Here is a 19,745-nt window from a genome sequence, read left to right as displayed (position 1 = left end):
ATATTTTAAATAGTGAAATGCTTTGTTTTTAGTCTGAAGGGTTTTCTTAACTTTCTTAACCCCCCACATTTCTTTTAGCAAAATACAAATGTGTGACATTAAAAAGACACTTCTGAGTCAGAGTCTGATGCAAGCATGATGAGAGCGCTGGCTTCACATTATTCTGATCACAGGGGAAGATTGAGGGAGAGTGGATTGTAGACCTGCCAGCCCAGAAGTCATTGTCATTTTAGGGGGAGAGGATATAATTTACACAGCAGCTGCATTTATGAAGCTTCAAGATTTCACCCCGAGCCGTTTTCTACCATCTTCCTGTCACGCTCTGGTTTGAATTATGGTGGTTCCAAAACATTTATTACACAGCCACAGAAATTCAGTCTGATTTAAAAAGACATTTTGGTTTAGCTTTGCTCGTATAGGATATGACTCAAATTCATTTTGAATCACTGATTAATTCATCTCCTCTTAATTTCCTTGTTTTTGTTGTAGCATAATTGGCTATTGAAAACCTTCCCAGTAAAAGAAGCCACATATGAAAACAGTGAATCACTTTTTTTCTTCTAAAGCTGAGCTCTAGAGCCGAATGATCTTTGGCTTACTCTTTGTCTTGGGCGCATAGTGTTGATATTGCTTTTAGCTGAGTGTTTTCTGTACGCATACCTCCGCTTGATCAGATCATCCCAGAAATCTGACTCTCAACTCTGGGTATTATTCTAGTGGTCCACTTATAGAGGTTGAGTTGTTTTAGCCAACAATATCCCCTTATTCTCAGGATTCAACCTCAGGACCCCGAGGAGCGGACCCTTGGTGTCTGTCCTTGGATATCTTGTTCTATCAGCTGGATAGCAGCTCAGATGAGAGAGGAATGCTGCTGCTGCTGCTGCTGCTCCGTGTGGGAAGCTCTGTGCAGTAAAGTCCAAATAAATAGGGAGTCCGGTGCCTCACTCATCACTGGCATGGACTAGCGAGGCCCCTTGGGCATTTGTATGTCTGGTCACTCACTTTCTCATCATGCTAAAGTACCAACACCCCAAAAATGACTAGAGCTGAGAGATAAGCTCTTTCAGCACCAGGAATCTGCAGCAAAAGCCAAATATGTGTCTAAGTTGGTGTTAGATAGTTGATAGATGAAAACCATCTGTGGTATTCTTGTTTTCATATTTCCCTCCATGTTTCCTGTGCCCAGTGTTCAGCCATGCTAGCTACATGAATCTAGGGATGGCAATGTTGGTGTGTTGGTCTCTTCACCACTTCAGTCCAGACTGAAATATCTCAATAAGGAATGGGAATCATAGAGCATTCTGCGTTGGCAGCAACATTTTTGGAGGATAGCGTACGTAGCTGTCATTATCTGTCACTGTCACCAGTCATTTGTCATCTGTCAATTATTCATCGTAAGAAATGTATAAAGTACACGAACAACTATCCACCTTGTTGAAATTGAAGTTTAACAGACAAACCCAGAGTTGAACTGGTTGAGACTACCTAACTTGATGGATGGTGACGGTATAAAGGTCACAGTTGGTAACTGGACTTCTACTACTACTGGACGGATTGCCAATAAATTAGGTGCATTCATTTTTCTCTCATTATCAGTTTTAAGAACTTTGGTTTAACTTTTCATCTGGTCAAAATTTGTCCAAAGCTGTATAACTGTCCACTGCATATAAACTGCATATTTATGGCTTTAGTCGGCGAAGCTTCCTAAACGGTGTAATCATTGCTTGACCCACCACAACAACGGACAATTAGGTGTACAATTACTGCCCCCTCATCAAAGTACTTGACAACTTTCAGAATCAATAGGCCTGCTGTCTTGACAAAGTCTGACTTGCCTGTAAAAGAACGAGTTGCACCATAAAACTGATTCATGCTTTTGATGTGTCTTCAGAAGTGTCCCTACTGTGCAAATTAAATGTTGACCACAGCAGGCTACCATTTTCCTCCGGCAATATACATTTTTCTTAGCACTCTTAAAATGTTCTCCAACACTTAGAATAATTACCATACAGAGGAGGCTTAACCTATTGATTTTCTTTCTTTCTTTTTCTCTTTCTATAATGTTCACACTGGGACTGAGTTTCATACTTTGTCAGAAATAAATTTTAGTGATGCTTCGCTCGCTGAGTACTTGAGCTGTTATTGAATGAGCAAAATAACCCACTCATGAATGGGTATGAGTACAGTTATATGTATAAGTGCTTTTAGCTAGAAAATTAAATAAATTATATGACACAGCTGTTGTTAATTATGGCCAAAAAAGACTACGAGGATTGCTGCACATTTTTATGTTCGGCCTAAATATTGGCGAGCTGATGAGTCGGATTTCATTACACAGGGAAATGGATTTAACGATAAATTAGGGAGTCCAGAATAATTGTGGACTTTCACAGCTACAAATACGTACCTTCACAGATTCTCTTGACATGCTAATGCAAAGCTAACCACGTGAAATGAGCATCTGTAACAACCAGTGAAAGGAAGTTTATTGTAAGTAGTGTTGACAGACACTGGATGGAAACTGCTTTGTGGCAATTATCTTTATTGGTTGATCAGTCTACACGTCCTGAAGGCAGAAACTAGATCCTTGGATGTTGTGGCTGTTACATGGATATTACAACTCTCCAAAGTGCTTGTGTTGCTTAGAAACAATCATTATTTAGAGCTCTTATCAGTTTAACAAGAGCCATCATTGCTATTACATTCAAATTGCTACTCAGTCTCAGGCAGCTGCGTGGGTATAGGGTTGTGACTTGGAAGTCTGTTTAGCATCTCATTGGTCACTTATACCTCTTGCTTTGTCATTGTAGGTCGCTTAAGGTTCATGGGAAAGAGTCCATTGGCAAAGCCTGAGGAAATTGCCAGCTTCCCTCCCTTAAGGCATTCAGCTTCATAATTGTTGACCCGGCACTCCCTACTTTGCCCTTGTTTTCTACGGCAACTGAAGCTGCCGTGATTTAGCTCGCTTGGACATCTGACACGGCAGCAGAGACTTGTTTATGGCCTGAATTAGGTAACAAGCGTAGTCATGGGGCTCCTCAAAGTTTGGCCTCTGAACAGTCTCAGCATGAGTTTTAGGAGTGTGCAAGCTATCACAGCAGGGATGGACTGTGCTAATCTTTGGCACTTTCTTGTATTTAAAAAGATATTTTAGATGTTTCCTAGTCAGTGCCAGGAGCCAGTTACAAAGCATTTACCAGAATATGCTTAGTTCTCAGCATGGGAAACCATTTCTCAGTGATAAAATGATGACATGCAAAAACTGAACACAGAGGAAGTGCTTGAGTTGTCCGGTGTGCCTGTGAGGCAGGTACAGGAAGATTTAGTCAGGGACAGAGGTTTTAAACATAGGAAGCTGGCCCAGATGGCTTGTAGCTGCATCCTTAATTTTGCACCCCTCCTCTGGCAGGATGTTGGAAAGGCCTAACTCCCCCAATAGTAGAGAGGACAGGGACGTAGTGGATGTCATCCTCCTCCGTAGTAACAATGAAATCAAAGTGTGGCTGCCAGTCAGTCCGTCGCCTGACTTTGGCCCGGCCTTGTGTCCAGATGACAGAGGAAGTGGACTTTATTTGAGAGAGAGAGAGAGAGTTACAGCCTGAGGCAAGCTGACTCCACATCCATAGAGCAGGTCTGCTCCATGGCCTGCATGGCCTCCTGTCCGTCGCCGGACATACAGGGCTATTTCAGAGTGCCTTAGCCTTGGCCCTTTGCCAGATACTGTGTCACTAAAATAACTGTAGCTGTACTGTCACCTACATGTTGCTCTTTACCCTTAGACCTATAGAAAAAAAGAGCAATTCAATTCCAGTAATAACATTGGCTGTCCCACTGAAGCATGTTTAACCTCTGGGGTTTTTTTTTTTTTTTAAGAAATTGTCCATTGAAAGGAAGTTACAGCTGTATATATAGAAAAATTCAAATGACTTCCCAGTGCATTTCATCCATTTATACAGTATATAGCCACAAAGCAACGGCACAAGTACCTAATCACAATTTCTGTATCTGTGAAAACCTGTCTTTGTATTTTTGAAAGTCTCCCACGTCGCATCCTTTCTGCCAAATTGAGACTCTGAGAAAAGCTTCATTTGTTTACACAAGATTCCTCTTTTCCTGTTCCTGTCATGTGACTGATCAGACACAAAACTACAGAGGAGTGAGGAAACACGAATGGCAACATCTCCTTCACCGTCCATGAAAAAGGGAAGTGGGAGAAGCGTGAACATAATAAAGAAAACAGGAAATTTGCTCGCGATGAAAAACACTGTGCTGCCTTTCACACAAGCTTTAAAGTACCCTGCGTCGTACCCTTGGAGAGAGGAGCTCTCATCTTCATGCGTACCTTTGATGCCTGACTCCTGGCTGCTTTCTATGTATCTGCTTGTCAGAGAAGCTTTACATTTTTAACTGGCTTAGAGTGCCTTATGGCAGCCAGGCTTCTTCCCCGGTGTATGTGTGTGTGTGATATTTAGTCAGCAGGTGCCCTCCATAGGCTGGGATGTCCAGTCTCCCTGACTGTGACCAAACGACCAGTATGACCCAGGAAGGGAGCCCAGCAAAGGATACAATAAATATACATAATGCAGAAGCTTTTAGATGGTTAAAAGATCGACGGTATATGCCACTGTAGTCCCATTTGAGCAATCCTACAGTTCATTTTGCCACAGCACAAAACAAGAACATTAAAATAGAAAATATAATTTCCTCTGCGACTCTGCAGAGTGGCTTTACTTGGAAATCTTCATTACTTCATGATTCTTGTTTACAGAGAAAGATAAAGCCAGACTGGAGTGGTGTTTTAAAAATTCATGCACTGTCTGTTCACACATACTTCTAGTCATCAGTGGGGGCAGCAAGCAAGTGCTTTGAGGAGCCATTTTGTTTGACTTATGTGCTAGAATACAGGCAGTGGTACTGTTTTTTCTTAAACGAATAGTTCAATATTTTGGGAAATATTAAAGTTATATAGGGAGATTTATCTGTATGGTAAATATGTAGCTACAGCCTAGCTTAGCCTTAGCTTAGCATAAAAACTGGAAACAGCTAGGCTAGCCTGAGCCAGAGGCAGGTGATCCTGGCAAGACAAGAAATAGTCTCACGCATAACCTCTTGTGAAACATTGTGAACTCTTCAGGTTTTGTACAGATGAGATTAATTAATTAATTAATAATTCATTCATTAATTAATTAATTAGCTGTTGAGGCGGGGTAAGCTACCTGCTGGCTCTACCTACATAGTCCTGTTTACTGTGCAGACATGACAGTCTTAACACCAAACTATTGGTCAGAAAAAAAATGAGCATATTTCTCCAAATGTCACATTAATCCTTTCATTTTGGGTCATTTTGCTTTTGGAGATCTTTTTCAGTATGCATCTTCAACCTCTTGGCTACTGTGACTGATTTTGCAGTTTAAATGCAGCTGTCCAAAATAAATTTGATTTACCTTTTTTCAGCAATATCTTTTTTATTATGTTTTGTCATATTCTATAGAAATAAACTGTTGCGAAGTACTTAGATGAAGCAGTTACCTGCACCTCTTATTGTGGCCCTTCAAACCTAAGTAAGAGCTACTTTTGATGTTCCTCTGGCATGCTGTTTTCACAATTCAATTGACAAGTAGGCAGTCACACATCTTTCCTCCCTGTCAACCAGGTATGTGAGCTGACATCAAAGTCTAAAACCTAATACACATGCTGAGTGAACAGGCACAATTGTCCTTGAAATATTCTGACTTCTGGCACTTCTGCTCACATATACATCTGGCACTTCCATCATGGCAGAGGCATGCAGCACAGAAAAGGGAGAAACACCAGCTGTGTGGACCAGTGTGTCTCGTGTAGCCATCTCTATATTATCACTGTCACATGGTTGGCATATTTGAAAGCAAGACCAACCAAACTGTTTTCACTGCCTCATCCTTATCTAAATTACATTTTATCATTCCTTCTCTTCTATTGCTGTTTTAAACAAATATCAGCCTGAAAAGTTTTTTAAGGCCACTCAAACATTAATGTTTGCCTGGCAGAGCCAGTTGGAGCTGGTGCAGGGTATACACATTACTCCCACAGCGAGAATGAGTTTTCAGAGAAATCACATTTTGCAAGAGCAATGTCAAGTTTTTACAAGGACATGTTCAATGAGCTATTTCTCCGAGACAAAACCATGTCAAATGAGTGCCAATGAAAAGTTCTACTTTTAAATCTTCAGTAATTCTTGAATTATTTTTGACAATCCCCACTGATCAGAGTGTCAGATACTGTGAACGCAATGAGCTCAATCACAAGATTTATAAAGTCATTGGAGTCATTGTCATTTCAAGTGTTGGAAACTTAGAAAACTGGCTACAAGATCAACGCTTTACTGTCAGAGACTGTTAATGGGGTGTTTACACATCTAAACTGGTGTGTTTATGTCCTGTGCAATCATTTGATAACAGAATGAGTAAATCAACTTTGGAAATATTGTGTTTTATCTTTGTAGGTTCAAATGTGATGCTTGCTTTTTGTTGGTTGAAGCTAATCACCCAAAGCTGCTGCTTATCTCTGCACCACCAGCTGGAATGCATGGGAAAGGAGGGCAACCAAGCTCAAATATTTTTTTGGCTTTCTGCCCTCTGTTTTCTAAGGTGGTTGTCAACCAGCCAATCTCCATCCATTTGACTTTTCAGACCCAGCAATCATTCTGAATAAATAGATAAATGTTGATCTGTCTGATGTTGTTAACTACAGAAAACTCTCGAAAAATGATTTGAATACTGGGCCATACCCCTGTTTTAGCATGTCTTATGTAACTTTCCACAAATCACACATACTTTACATTCTGTTGTGTTTTAATACTTGGCTTGGCTTCTATTAATGTGTGTTCAGTTAAAAAAATCAAGTATCAGATTCTTTAAACCTGCTGGTGATATGTAATCTATGCCAATTGTCATCAACTTTGCATTCGGTTTACAAAGTTGCATTGTCATTATGAGTTAATGCAGTGCACTTTTCAAATCAGTTTTTCTCATATAACTGTAGTACCATGCAACAATAACAAAACACTGACAAAAATGAATGCAGGCAAGATGTTCACTGTGATGGATTTCACAGCTCAGGCAGGAGTTTACTAATTGATTCATTTCCATATCTCACAGAAATGAATGGAAACCAGTGGCTGTGTTTGATATTCAAAAAATATGTTACACATCAGCATTCATTCAAAAAAGTTCAGCAGTAATGTAAAGTTATATAAACTGTAGCTAAGGGGCCAAAACCTAATCAATTTTGTTTAACTTGCAGTGTACTGAGCCAGTCATTTTTTTTTTTTATTGAAGCTGCACAGAACATTAACAGTCTCCTTAAACCAGCATTCACCGCTGCAGCTCTGCTTACTCACTGTCCACCTACACAACTGTTGACTGCTGACTGTCCTCCAGCTTAAACTGCTGTTTAGGAGCAAGGCTTGTACAATATATCTGAGACTGTTATCCCTTTTTTTCACTTCAATGTTTAAAGCATATTAAGATAAATGAGCAAACTGAGTGATAACAGTCATAACAATCTGTCATGAAATGCGCCATGAAAGGTCACGCCAGGAAAATGTGTTTATTATCATGACAAGATATGCTATCAGCCATGAACTTGTATGAATTGATGTGTTTGGTTTTCTTTGGCATTCTCTCCACATAGCTGTACATTGGAGCAATGTGTGCTTTTAATTATATTTGACAGAATGCAAACAATTACTAATGGAATTATATATTTCTTTAAACCATTTACGTAGCTGACAGGTCTGGTGTCTCACAGTTTGGAAACAGGGTGTATACATTATACAGCACATCCCATATGGAAGATATTGACATCTGGCACAAAACATCTTCATCACTGTGAAAACACGGGGGAAGAAACTAGGAGCTCCTGGAGCATCGTGACCGAGAGTCACCCACAGTATGTAAGGCGTTGAAATGCCCCCTTCCTACCTCTCATCAATCTGAAATGTCCAAACAGCGGAGAAGTCGGTGGCTGTTTTGGCCTCCAGCCATTTGTAACCCAGCACACATTAAGTTATGACTTTGCAGCACCTCCTTCAGCAGTTATGAGAGAGCCATTTCGGATCACAAGTAATATATAAAAGACCCAAAGTCTTGACAAGTAATGTGGCTCAAACTCACCCTGGAAATAGATCATGTCAGAAGTGCTGACCTCACAGTACAACGGCATATTTGTCATGAATTGTAGCACTTTAAATTATATGTTAAATGTTTTTCTTGACTTCATAAAGATTTCACTTGACTCCTTATGAGTGTAATGCCTTCCTTGCCCTCTGGGGTGACACCCCTGCTGTACTCTGATAGACATATCACTCGATCTTACTGTATTAAAGCATTTCAAATAGCCAAAGCTGAAATCTTCCCTGTATAGTAAATACATCCTTTCCAGGTTGCCCTCCCAAATACACCTCTAACATCTTGATGTCTTGTCTCTCAGGGCAGTCATGACATTCAAAAAGATTTTCAATTTGCAGCCTGTCTGTCAGTGTGCGATCTCTCAACTGATTGGGAGGGAAGCCTGCATCATTGAGACTCAGCTACAATATGGATTTAGCTCATCACTCACAGTGCACATCTCTCAGGAAGAATAAGCATGTCACTGCACATCAGCCGTCACTGGATATGTGCATTTATCCAGGATATCCCGCATTATTCCTCAGAACCTTTGTCCTTAGACTATATTGTAAAATCATGTTCGATTCTTTATTGTGTCTTTCAAATCATCCTGATGGCATGAGTGAGTGCAGAGAGTCAGATCTGTGTGGGTGGCAGTATGTATTGTAAAGCTTTCAAATTCTGCACATAGTAATTTGTCATTGCCTTCCTAGTTTGCCCATAAGCGTTTTCTCATCTGGCGCCTCTATGAACAGGATGATAATTTGTCAGTGCCTTCCAAAACAAATGACTATTACAAAAAAAGATTCATATAAGAGTTTTATGGTCTGCCTCCTCTATGGTTGAGGTTTAGTTACATTTATGACAATTAAAACTACTTGGCTTTTGGTAAAGATCGACAGTGTTTGAACAAATGACCAATGCTAGTGTAGAGCTTTTCTGTAAGCCTCATTTAAAACAGTACTAATTTAATTATTTGGCCACTTCGGGGAACCACAACAAACGACCACCTTGTAGAAATGTTAGCAAACTGTTGGCTTTACACATCTAGAAGGGGGCAGAGCGACATTAGCTTTTATTTGCATTAGCATTTATGTGTTTCTCTCCACCCAACAAATAGTATCCATACTGACTCTCCTGTAGCTTTCTTTGGATCTACACCAACCCCTGAGAGAAATGGGTTTACCAGAGCTTTTAAATCATAAAACAGTAAAGTTGTGCCAGAAAAGAGAAACTATGAGCTAAATGAAGCTAAAAAGCTCCCCGCAAGCAAGGTCTATTCTGATATATTATATTATAATAGTTTTGTAATTGTTATTCGTTTTTATCTTTATTTTGTTTTTGTTTTTTTTGTTTTCAATTCAGTTTAGTTTCAATTTGTTCCCAGAGTGTAGTACGTATGTATTAAGTTCACAGGCTTTGACCTACGCTCTTCATCTGTAGCCAGAGGAAAACATCCAGGTCTGCTGACAATAGAGAGCACAGGAGGGATTGAAATCTTAATGGAAAGGTGTGAGAGGCCTGGCACTGATCCGTCTGCTATTCTTTAAGATTGAGCTGGGACTTAATGAGATCATCTGTCTTGTTCTCCTCCCTGAGAAAATTAGCTGTTCCTAAGATAGTAAAGATGCTGTCCTGACAGGAATTTCCTTTCACACTTTCCCCTTGTCTGTAGCCCTTGGGGGGTCCGGTGTTTTGCCCCTGTGTATGTTTCTCCAACATAGCCCACTGTTTGGTTTCACAGCATTTCAGGTGCAAGGAAGAGTGGACAAAGCCGTGTTGTGTTGCACTGGGGTGGGATGGGACTGAAGTTGGTTGCAGTTTCACATCTGAGCTGAGACAATATGTTAGGAAAACTTTGTGTCTCCTTTGGGGCAGAGTTAAAGATCTCTGAAAGAGCAGGGAAGGAATACCCTGCTGGGAGCCAAGCTGGGAATGATTCACGGTCTGCCACCACTTCCCACTTCAGCCCCTTAACATGTTTGTTTTTTGTCAGAATGGCGATGTTAGCTGTCATCCCAGTGTTATTTTGTGGGTTGTATGAGGTTTTAAATTAGTATGGTATCCCTTTTAATATCCAAGCAAAGACAGAAACAGATGTTGCTTCGTGGTTTTTTTGTCTGTGATCCCCAGCAGAGATGAACAAGGATATTTGAATTGTGAATCAAAATGTTATTAGTATGAAAGAAAGCAAAAGGGTCAACACCAGCAATAGTAAAGCACATAGGAATAGTTTGGCATTTTGAGAAATCCACTTATTCGCTTTTTTGCCAAGAAATAGATGAGAAGATAAATACCACTTTCATGCCTGTGCAGTAGATGCAGAGTTGGTTAAAAGAGTACTCCAATCGTCATTGCAAACACTGTCATTCTCACAATGGTATTTTTTTAAAAAGTAGTCAAAATTGATGCAGCAGAACCAGAGATGTTATCATTTTTATTCCATGCATGTTTCATCCTTGTCAAAACCTGGTGCCTGCATTACCCACAATGCAGCTACACTGTTGATAGTACGGTCAAGGATCCAATGTGTTGTCCTAATGCAGCCTGGAGCCGCTAGCTTCAAGCCAAGATGAGGAGCGGGCTGCAGAGGTCTTCCATATTTTTGAAATTGTCAAACTTGTAGTCTTCAGCATCAACTGATGTTTGCTTTAAGTTAGATCATTTTAGGCAATTTGTAAAGTTTTACACAACCCCTTCTGGAGCCACAAAACGTTTTATAGAATGTTTTTCACATGTGCAGTAGTTTGCCTACCAGCATCTCTAAAGCTCACTAATCTAATAAATAACATAATATGACGTTTTGTGGTCACTGTAAGCACCAGCAGAACCTCTAGGAAGTGTCAGGTCTGGCATATAACCTCCTTGTAAAACCATGACACGTTGTTTTGTACAACTAACTTGAGTAACCGATTAAATGAGTATATTTACATGTATATAATATTGATCTATATTAAACATGTATAAATATGAAGCTAGCTTTATGTTTGCATGTCCGATTACAGACAGATATGAGAGTGAAGTTAATTTTTTTTACATATATTTTTGTATCTTTACATATATTTTTCTATACCGTCTCTTAATTTTTATGAATTCTTTCTCATTTACTGTTGATTTAATTAAAAAGTGGCATTCAGTATTCCAATGAGTATAATACAAAGTTTGCCCCATCTCCCAAAGTGAGAGAAAGAGCGTGAGCACAGTCGTGGTAAAGTGAGCTAGAGAGTGAATGAAGAGAGGAAGTGGTGTTAGTGAGAATAAGGCGGTGAATTTGCAAAAATAAAACGTTATTTTCGGATTGTCTCACGGAAGTTACGTTCCAAAGCAGAAATAAACACGGCCAGTGCTCCGCACAACCCTGCAGGAAGGAGCCTCATTGCTGGATTTTATGTGAATGCAGCTGAAGCCACGCTTCATCCTGTCTGCATGTCTGTGTAGCTCAGCCGCACCCTCGGCAAAACAAACATACATGCCTGCAGCTCTTTATACGTCCATTCAGATAGAGAGCAGAGAAGAGAGAAGGTGACAGCAATGTAACCGTATTGCTATTGTTTCCCTCTGACCCTGCGCACTGCCCATAGTTTGATGCCTGAACACAGCTAAATAATAAGAAAATATAGGCACCGCCACACTCTTCTAGTGAGTCATAAGGCATTGAGAGGGATTATTTTTGTATCTAAATATAGTTTTTTAGGAAAATTCTACTCATTACTTTTAAAGTCATTAGGGTAAAAAAAAAAAACATTTGGAGTGGAAAAGTTTCTAAATACTGTGCTTATAAATATTTTCTCTTAACTGTATTCAAGCCTGACCACTCTACCTTAAGGGTATCTTTGAGTTTCTGCCTGTTTGCAGCATTGGAAGAAACCCAGGGTGATCAGTCTCCTTCCACTGGGATCAGACTTTACTGTAAATACGATTAACAAAATATTTACATAAGAATAACCTTGCTCTATTGTGCTCCCTGGGCAGCAGGATGTGTTGGAGGAATGAGGTTTGTGTACATGAATCGCAGCTGTCCAGAGCTCTGGGTTTTGATTGGCAGCAGGTCATGACTGACTGTTGTGAAATCAGTCTTGCTGACGGTTGTCTTGCCTATTACACATGCTTGAAGATGTTTGAGTCAGTAGAAATATACATCTGCTGCTCTACTGTCTGACCCTAAGTACTTTTCTTTGTCTGTGTAAGAGAGAATATTGATTAAAGGCATGAAAAGTACTGAATGTAGGCTTTCAGATGTTTAAGACGCTACTCTGTTTGCTCTTGAACAGTTTTCCATGCTTAGCTTGCTCTGCTGGGAAAGTGCCTACATATAGTGCATTAAATACTGCACACGTATCAAAATCATTTTCAAAACAAATCTGATGTGAAAAATGGTCATCATTTGCTTTCATAAATGCAAAGAAACCCTTCCCACCTTCATATATCCTCTCAGCCTGTGTTATCGCTCTGTGTGTGTTTTCCATCTCTAATGATATCCAGGTGGGGCATAAGTCATGGTGACACTTTTATACATGATAGACTGTAGGTGTGGAGTCTGACTAAGCGTTAATAGCACCCTGAGGGGACTCTGGGACGGTAATGACATTCTAACCTGGCCATATTAACCAAGCACAAGTCGGTGAGGTGAATGCATTAGTAATGAATCAAGGGAAAATGTTCTTTGTGGCTATTTCAGAGGCGGAAGCAGGGAGCTCCGGGCAGCATCGCCTCATAAGTGGGCCATGATTTCGAGTGCAGTAGATTGCCTTCCAGCTTGTAAATGTAATGAACAACGTGCTATCTGAGCTGCTGTTGTGTCGGATGTCAGATCCCTGATGTGTTGTGGAGATTTGACAGCCTACCAGCAGCTCTATCAAAACCAGTCCAGGTCCTGACCGACCTGTGTAACATGAATCTAATGCGGTTGCCGTGTTCGCTCCCTCAGGTCTGGTGATTGGCTTTTCTATGACTCCACCCATCCTTGACAGCCCCAAAGACGACCTAGTGATTCCAGTCCACGAAACACTCACAATTACATGCAGGTATGTGTGTGTGCTGCTCTGGTTTGGGAATGTGTACGTGCAGTTGTGGATGACTTGTTTGTTATTTCAGTAAGTTATAAAAAACTATATTGGTAGAAAATGAAAAACAAAATTGGGCCCCTTATTTCATGATAATGACCCAGGGATGCAATAACAGATTCACAGTGTGCAATACATTTTAGTTGTCAAGTGTAACTACATACATACTCAATGCAAAGAATGCTGTTAAGGTTAAGATCCATGTACTTTACTTGACAAGTTATACTTGTGTTACTTCATACCTCAAATCCACTACAGTTAAGAGAGAAATATACTTTCTACACTCCACTACAATTACTTGACAGATATAGTAACTGGTTATTGCATAGTTATAGATTAAACAAAATCCAGCTTTTCAAATTTGGTGATTTGCTGCTCCTCCATGTATTAAATTGCAGTACAAAGCAAAACAAAGACATAGTAAAGACCAAAATGAATCAATTAATCAAGGAAATAATCATCAGATGAATCAATAATAAAATAAGGATTAGTTGCTGCCATATATGAAATAGTTTAAAATGAGTGCCACCTCAAGGAAGTACAATTAAAAAAATGCTGCTTAATGTATCAGTAATACAAATCTAATGATCTAATGAAACTGCATTGAGTACCTTTTATACTATATACGTACATTTTTGCTACATAAACATTTTTAATAGAGAACTTTTACTTATTTCTTTTTACAGGGTGCTATTGCTGTATTACTTAAGTAATTGATATGAATACTTCCTTCACCACTGATGCGTTGTTACTATTATTATTATTAAAGTCAAATCTGTTTTATTTATGAAAAGTTTTGTACACTCTCCCTCCTCAAAAAGCCCTTGTAACAGAAAAAAAGCACATCTATTTAATGTAAGTCTATACAAAAAAGTCCTATAACACTCACAGAGATATTTTTGTTCTTAAACACAGCCAACACTGATTTAAACTGAGCTGAAGTAAGATATGAATTTCCTCATAATAACCATCCTTTATCCTTATGAAATCTCTGCTGTGCTGCCTGCTGCCAAGCTGTCAGTCCATTAACTGTTTTGTTTCTGCTGTACAAAAAAAAACTGCCTTTGGAAAGCTGGTGATACCTTTGGACTGGACAACTGCAGGTCTTCAATAATTGTTTGCATGTAAACCACACATGGCCAGCACCACTGACAATCTCCTGGGACAGGAAGTCAGTTTGATTTTAGTCAATTTAGTCTTCACAATGTACATTTTTATAGAGATAGACACTGTTCACAAGGGTTGGAAAATAACCCACAGAATAATTTCATTGCCCTCTGTGATTTTCTGCAGTTATTTCCAGTCATCACATTTTGGCACAAATGTGCACATTTATAGTTGGTGGAGGCAGGTAGTGAAAGCATAGCTATCAGTTTACAGACAGCCGTTATGATTCCACTCAATATGGCTCATAATGCCTCAAGGTTAACATGTCCAACCATAATTGAATTTATGTGACACAGAGATGTGTGGATGCATTTATAGAATCTCAAACAAACATGCACACACTGATATCCACTCATATGCACACAAACACTTAGAGGTAACTCAACTTAGAGTTAATATGTGACACTGACTGCTAGAATGTGAATAATACAGACAATACAATGCTTGCTGTAATTAGCACCTAACTGTTATTTTAAGAGATGCTTGAAAAATGTTATTTGAAAATGTTCAAATAACGTAAAATCGGTCCCTTAATCTTTGACCCGACGTCTCCTCAGGGGACAGCACACTCTGGCCTGGACCTGGCCTGATCAGACTCTCGTGGGACAGGAGCTAACCAACCGTCAGGCCCAGCTTCCGTCCACCGGGGACCCCGGGCACAGGGTCGCTTTGGTCAGCGAGTGTCCGGGGCAGCCAGGGAAGCCGTACTGCAAGAGGTTTGTCCTGAACAGGGCGCAAGCCAATGACACGGGCTACTATCGCTGCTATTACAAGGATGTCAAGGTCATCATCGTGGGCACCACTGCCGTCAGCATTTATGTCTTTGTCAGAGGTGAGTCATACTCCCATAAAACCCACACACACACACACTTACAGTGACATAAACTCACTTGAAAATTGAAAATATTTAAATTACTTGTTCAACTCACTGGCTCAGCACAGAATATTCTTTGTCAAGTGTTTCAATCTCTCTCTTATTTCATTTAAAGGTAATTGTCAGATGGCAGTGCATATCAACTATGAAAATTAAATTGTCAGTTTTGATAAATCATTTTATTTCCAACTGTGAGTTTTCTTTTCTATTTAAAAAATCAATTTAATATAGTAGTGAGTCTGCAGTTTGTGGGGGCCATTTTGCTGTCTGAACTTGTTCTGTGTTTAAAGAGAGCATGTTTCATCTCCTGCCCGACCTGGTCTGCAGCTCTTTGGCTTGGCTGTGTGGAGCCTTTAGTCTTTAGTTTCTCTTTTCCTTGGGAGGCTCACAAGAAAACCATAGACATCCTACTGAAACAATTCTCCTGTTTGAATATGACTTCAGTATCAAAGCAGCCCCTGCATTTTTAGAACTGGGAGTTGTTGACTTTGCCTCAGTAACACCCTGGAAGCTGGCAAGATTAATGTTTCGGAAATTAGAGATGCAAAGTGTTTGATAAAGGTAGGAATGAAAGGCTTGTTCACTTTTTTATTTAGAGATAGAGACAGAAGTATATCTTATTCATTTATTAGTATTCAAATATAGCAGCAACTTGCAATTCACCTTCTCAGGAGAGTTTTCAAATCTGATAAGACCTGAACAATAAAATGTGTTTTTGCTACCAATCTTTTGCTCTCAGTTTCACTGTTTCACATGCTATTAGGATTCAGATCCATCTCTCCTACTTCCTCTATTTTAGACCAACTTTAGGACTCTTAGCTTGGCCTTAAGGGTGGCCTCTTTACTCTTCCTCGCCTTGCTCCATGTGCTGTGGGAGAAAAGTAGAAGGAGGTGTGGATATAGGGAGAATGGTAGAGACAGATGATTGTCATGTAGGGGAATCCTGCTGACCAGTCCATTCAAGTGAAACGCCTGTTTATCCCCTCTGACAAGGTGCCAAAACAGTTTCCACAGATCTAACCAGGGGGCTGATCAGAAGCAGATGAATATCGCGGCCATAAATTAAACCCAGCGTGTGGTGGGACGAGAAGGGACACATGTGGATTGAGTTAGACAGGCAGACGTCTCCCCTTTACCCTCAGTCTCTGCTGCACACTTCTAAACACTCAAACACACATTGTACAGTATGACCTGAATGCGTGAATGTACTGTATAGGCTTGCACACACACACATACACACACACACACACTCTCACACCCAGGCTCATATCCCTGATCCTTTGCAAACTATTCTTGCCCTAGATGGGACATCTCCTCCTCCAAAACAGACTACTCTATTACATTCAGTGATTTATTGTGAAGAATTTAAACTGCAAGGCATTGTGTATTATTTCTTTTACCTGTGTGTATTTAGACCACCGCGGGGCAGAAATATAAGCCTCTCGACAGGACCTATTGTTTGGCCTTGCAGCAGATTGAAGTCATCGCTTTGAGTGCTGCAAAAAATAATATAAGGCTTATCATGTAAAAAAAAAAAAAGAATAGAAGAGAGGTTGAGGTTACACAAAATCTTTGGCTGACTTACAAAAGTGGCTGGTATTAACAGCAAAGCCTGAGAGATAAGCATTTTTATAATAGTGTGCTCTCATGCAGCAAAAATATGAGGTTTTATAGTGATAACAGCTGTAATGTAAATTGCTGTGCTGACTCCCAATAGCCGCAGTGCAACAGTAGCTGTGAGTCACAGACAATAAAAAGGGAAACATCAAGGTGTTATGGAAGAAACACAGAAGATATTTTCCACTAACAGACAGCTTGGGGTGAAACTGAGGAGGACTAAACCCCTCGGCTGCCTGTCTCTTAGCTGACATGTAATAGCAGTTCTTAATGCTATTTACTGCGTGGGGACAGATTGAACCGTTGCATTACATGTAATCATGATAAACTCCACATATGGTGTGTCTTTGGGGGTCATTATAGGGCTGTGAGATATCTGGCTGTCCGTTCACAAAGTTACCTCAGTAATTGCCACCATTATCCCGGCGGCTATCAGGGATACTCTTTAACAGCTCCCTGTTTCTACCTGCATCCAGACCCCGAGCAGCCCTTTCTCAGGAGAATCAGCTACCACAAGGACAACCTGGAGACTATTTTAATCACACGCTTCTCCACTCACGTCATAGTGCCATGTCTGGTCACAGTGCCTGATCTGAACGTCACCCTCCGTGTGGTTTGTACTCACCACCATTTACCATTTTTCTGTATTGAAGCTGTCAAGTGATGCTTTAATGGATGATTTCATCTTGACTAATTGTTTTTTATGTGTGTCATCTCAGATTCCTCCTCCTCTGGAGAAGAGCGGGGTGACATGGGACAATAAGCGAGGCTGGTCCATTCCCAGACAAATCATAGACAGTGCTACAATGCTCATCGGGTTTTTGTGTGTCGCCACACTGGGAGGCAAAGAGTATGAATCTGTCACCTACCTGATCCACGCTACAGGTAAAAAACAAAACAAAAAAAACGTTACTCCAAAGGTTTAAAGGGTTCAGTCTCCTCTGGTGTTCCAGCCAAAATGCCGTGGATCATACAAATCTTAACTTCAACAGCTACAAAAACATAATTGACCCTGTGCAAATATTTAAATTAGATCTGAAGCTCTAGCTACTCTTGTTGAAAGAGAAATTAGCAAGGAAATCAAAGGTGGTGCTGCACTGACTGTTCCCATAATTCTGCATGGCAGTCAGTGAGCCAATTACGCCTTAATGCTGACAATTTGAAGGATTTTATTTCATTATGTAATTTCCTTCGAGAACAACTCCCTTTTTAATGTGGGGACATGTGCCATTATGCTAGCAGAATTAAAAGAAAAGAGAGAGAACGGAAGGCATAATTAAATTTTAGGATTCTAAGATGACGATTTCATGCTGAGGTTCCCTCTCATTCTCCGAGTGAACTCTGAGGGACCCGGAGGCTCTGTGCTATGTGGTGTGAGATCATTCACCTCTCACTTCAGAGGGCGAAAGGAAACTCATACCCACCACTGCCGGGCCAAAAGTAACAGCAGCATCAGTTAGGGGAGAAAATGAGAGTCTTCACTCCGAACACTAATGGAGCGTTTAAACAATCAGGCAATCACAGTCTGCTGCACAGGCATCACCAGCATACGTGACACCCTATGTCATTTCCAGTGACTGCAGAGAGAGGTGGCTTGAATATCAGAGACACTGGGCAGTGTCCAAGGCTTTCTTGCTTTTTCTCTCTTATCTTTAATTGAGGGTTCTCTGTGTTCCACTTTAATTTCCTTCACTGATATATAACTTCACACATGAATGGAAATATAGCGCAAAGCTTGTGACAGACAGCTTCTTTATAGTAGGATGGCTCCTCTGGTCCAAAGTAAAGTCATTTCCTCTGGTCCTGCGAGGAAGGAAAAACTGCTGACGATGTCACTGTGACCTCTCTCACTATCTACCTCCCCCTTTTTTCTTTTTCCCGGACAGGAAGTCAGGTTTACGATGTCAAGCTGTTTCCTGAGGACCCAGTCAAGCTTATAGTGGGAGAGGCCCTCACCCTGAACTGCACAGCGCTGGTGGAGTTCAATGCCGGCGTGGACATTCAGTGGTCTTACCCTGGCAAACAAGTATGTGGCAGCAACAGTTGGTTGCATGTTGTGCAACGTCAATGCATAAAAACCTGAATTTCAGATGGTTTCTTCTCACCAGACGAACAGTTGGGTGGACACTAAGCACCATCGTGAAGCTCTGTCTCACACCACAGAGGCTGTCAGCATACTGACCATCCACAGTGTCAATGTCACAGACACTGGCCCCTACAGCTGCAACGTCACCAGCATTGACACAACACAAACCCAACAAACTCAGGTCATAGTTTATGGTAAGCACCACCACTTTGTCATCAGATCAGTGTGTTAGCCAAAATACTGCATTAATAATTAATCATGAGTATCTGTGCATAATAACAAGACTAAGAGTCTACATCAACGTAAGCAGCTCTGTGAGGCTTTTGCGCTTTGAGGTAAATGCTAACATCAACATGCTAGCATGCTCACACTGACAATGCGAACATAATGATGTTGAACAGGTATGATGTTTATCATGTTTTCACCATCTTAGTTTAGCATGTTAGCATGCTAGTATTTGCTATTTATGACTAAACAATTGTTTTTGGAGATTTTTGGTCTCAAAGAACCAGTGTGTAGGATAAAGTGGCATCAAGTCGGGAGGGGTTCGCCAGAGTCAGTTCAGTGTTTGGTATGTTCGTTCTGGGCTACCGTAGAAACATGGCGGTTCAGCATTGTGGACTATGCTGAAGAGGACCCGCCCCGTCTGTTGATAAAAAGGGCTCAATCTAAAGTAATGAAAACATTTCTTTCTTGATTATCTGGTTATCATGGCACCCGTCAGTGGGTGGGATATATCAGGCAGCAAGTGAACATTTTGTTCTCAAAGTTGATGTGTTAGAAGAAGAAAA

At 40.5% G+C, this 19,745-nt stretch overlaps 1 protein-coding gene across 1 annotated transcript in view; it reads left to right on the top strand.

Annotated features, from left to right (window-relative positions):
* Positions 1–13,074: 13,074 nt before the first annotated feature.
* flt4 (fms related receptor tyrosine kinase 4) overlaps positions 13,075–19,745 on the top strand; it is a 26,225-nt gene continuing 19,554 nt past the window's right edge. The window contains exons 1-6 of the mRNA XM_035669902.1: positions 13,075–13,171; positions 14,935–15,209; positions 17,345–17,481; positions 17,588–17,753; positions 18,755–18,894; positions 18,977–19,148. Of these exons, the coding sequence (XP_035525795.1) occupies positions 13,095–13,171; positions 14,935–15,209; positions 17,345–17,481; positions 17,588–17,753; positions 18,755–18,894; positions 18,977–19,148 (967 nt within the window). The 5' untranslated portion in view covers positions 13,075–13,094. The remainder of the gene's footprint in view (positions 13,172–14,934; positions 15,210–17,344; positions 17,482–17,587; positions 17,754–18,754; positions 18,895–18,976; positions 19,149–19,745) is intronic.

The sequence above is a fragment of the Morone saxatilis genome, unplaced genomic scaffold (assembly GCF_004916995.1).
Source record: "Morone saxatilis isolate NCDOM2014 unplaced genomic scaffold, NCSU_SB_2.0 Contig22, whole genome shotgun sequence".
Taxonomy (NCBI): domain Eukaryota; kingdom Metazoa; phylum Chordata; class Actinopteri; family Moronidae; genus Morone; species Morone saxatilis.
Note: the sequence above shows the minus strand (reverse complement) of the source record. Positions and strands in the feature narration are given on the sequence as shown.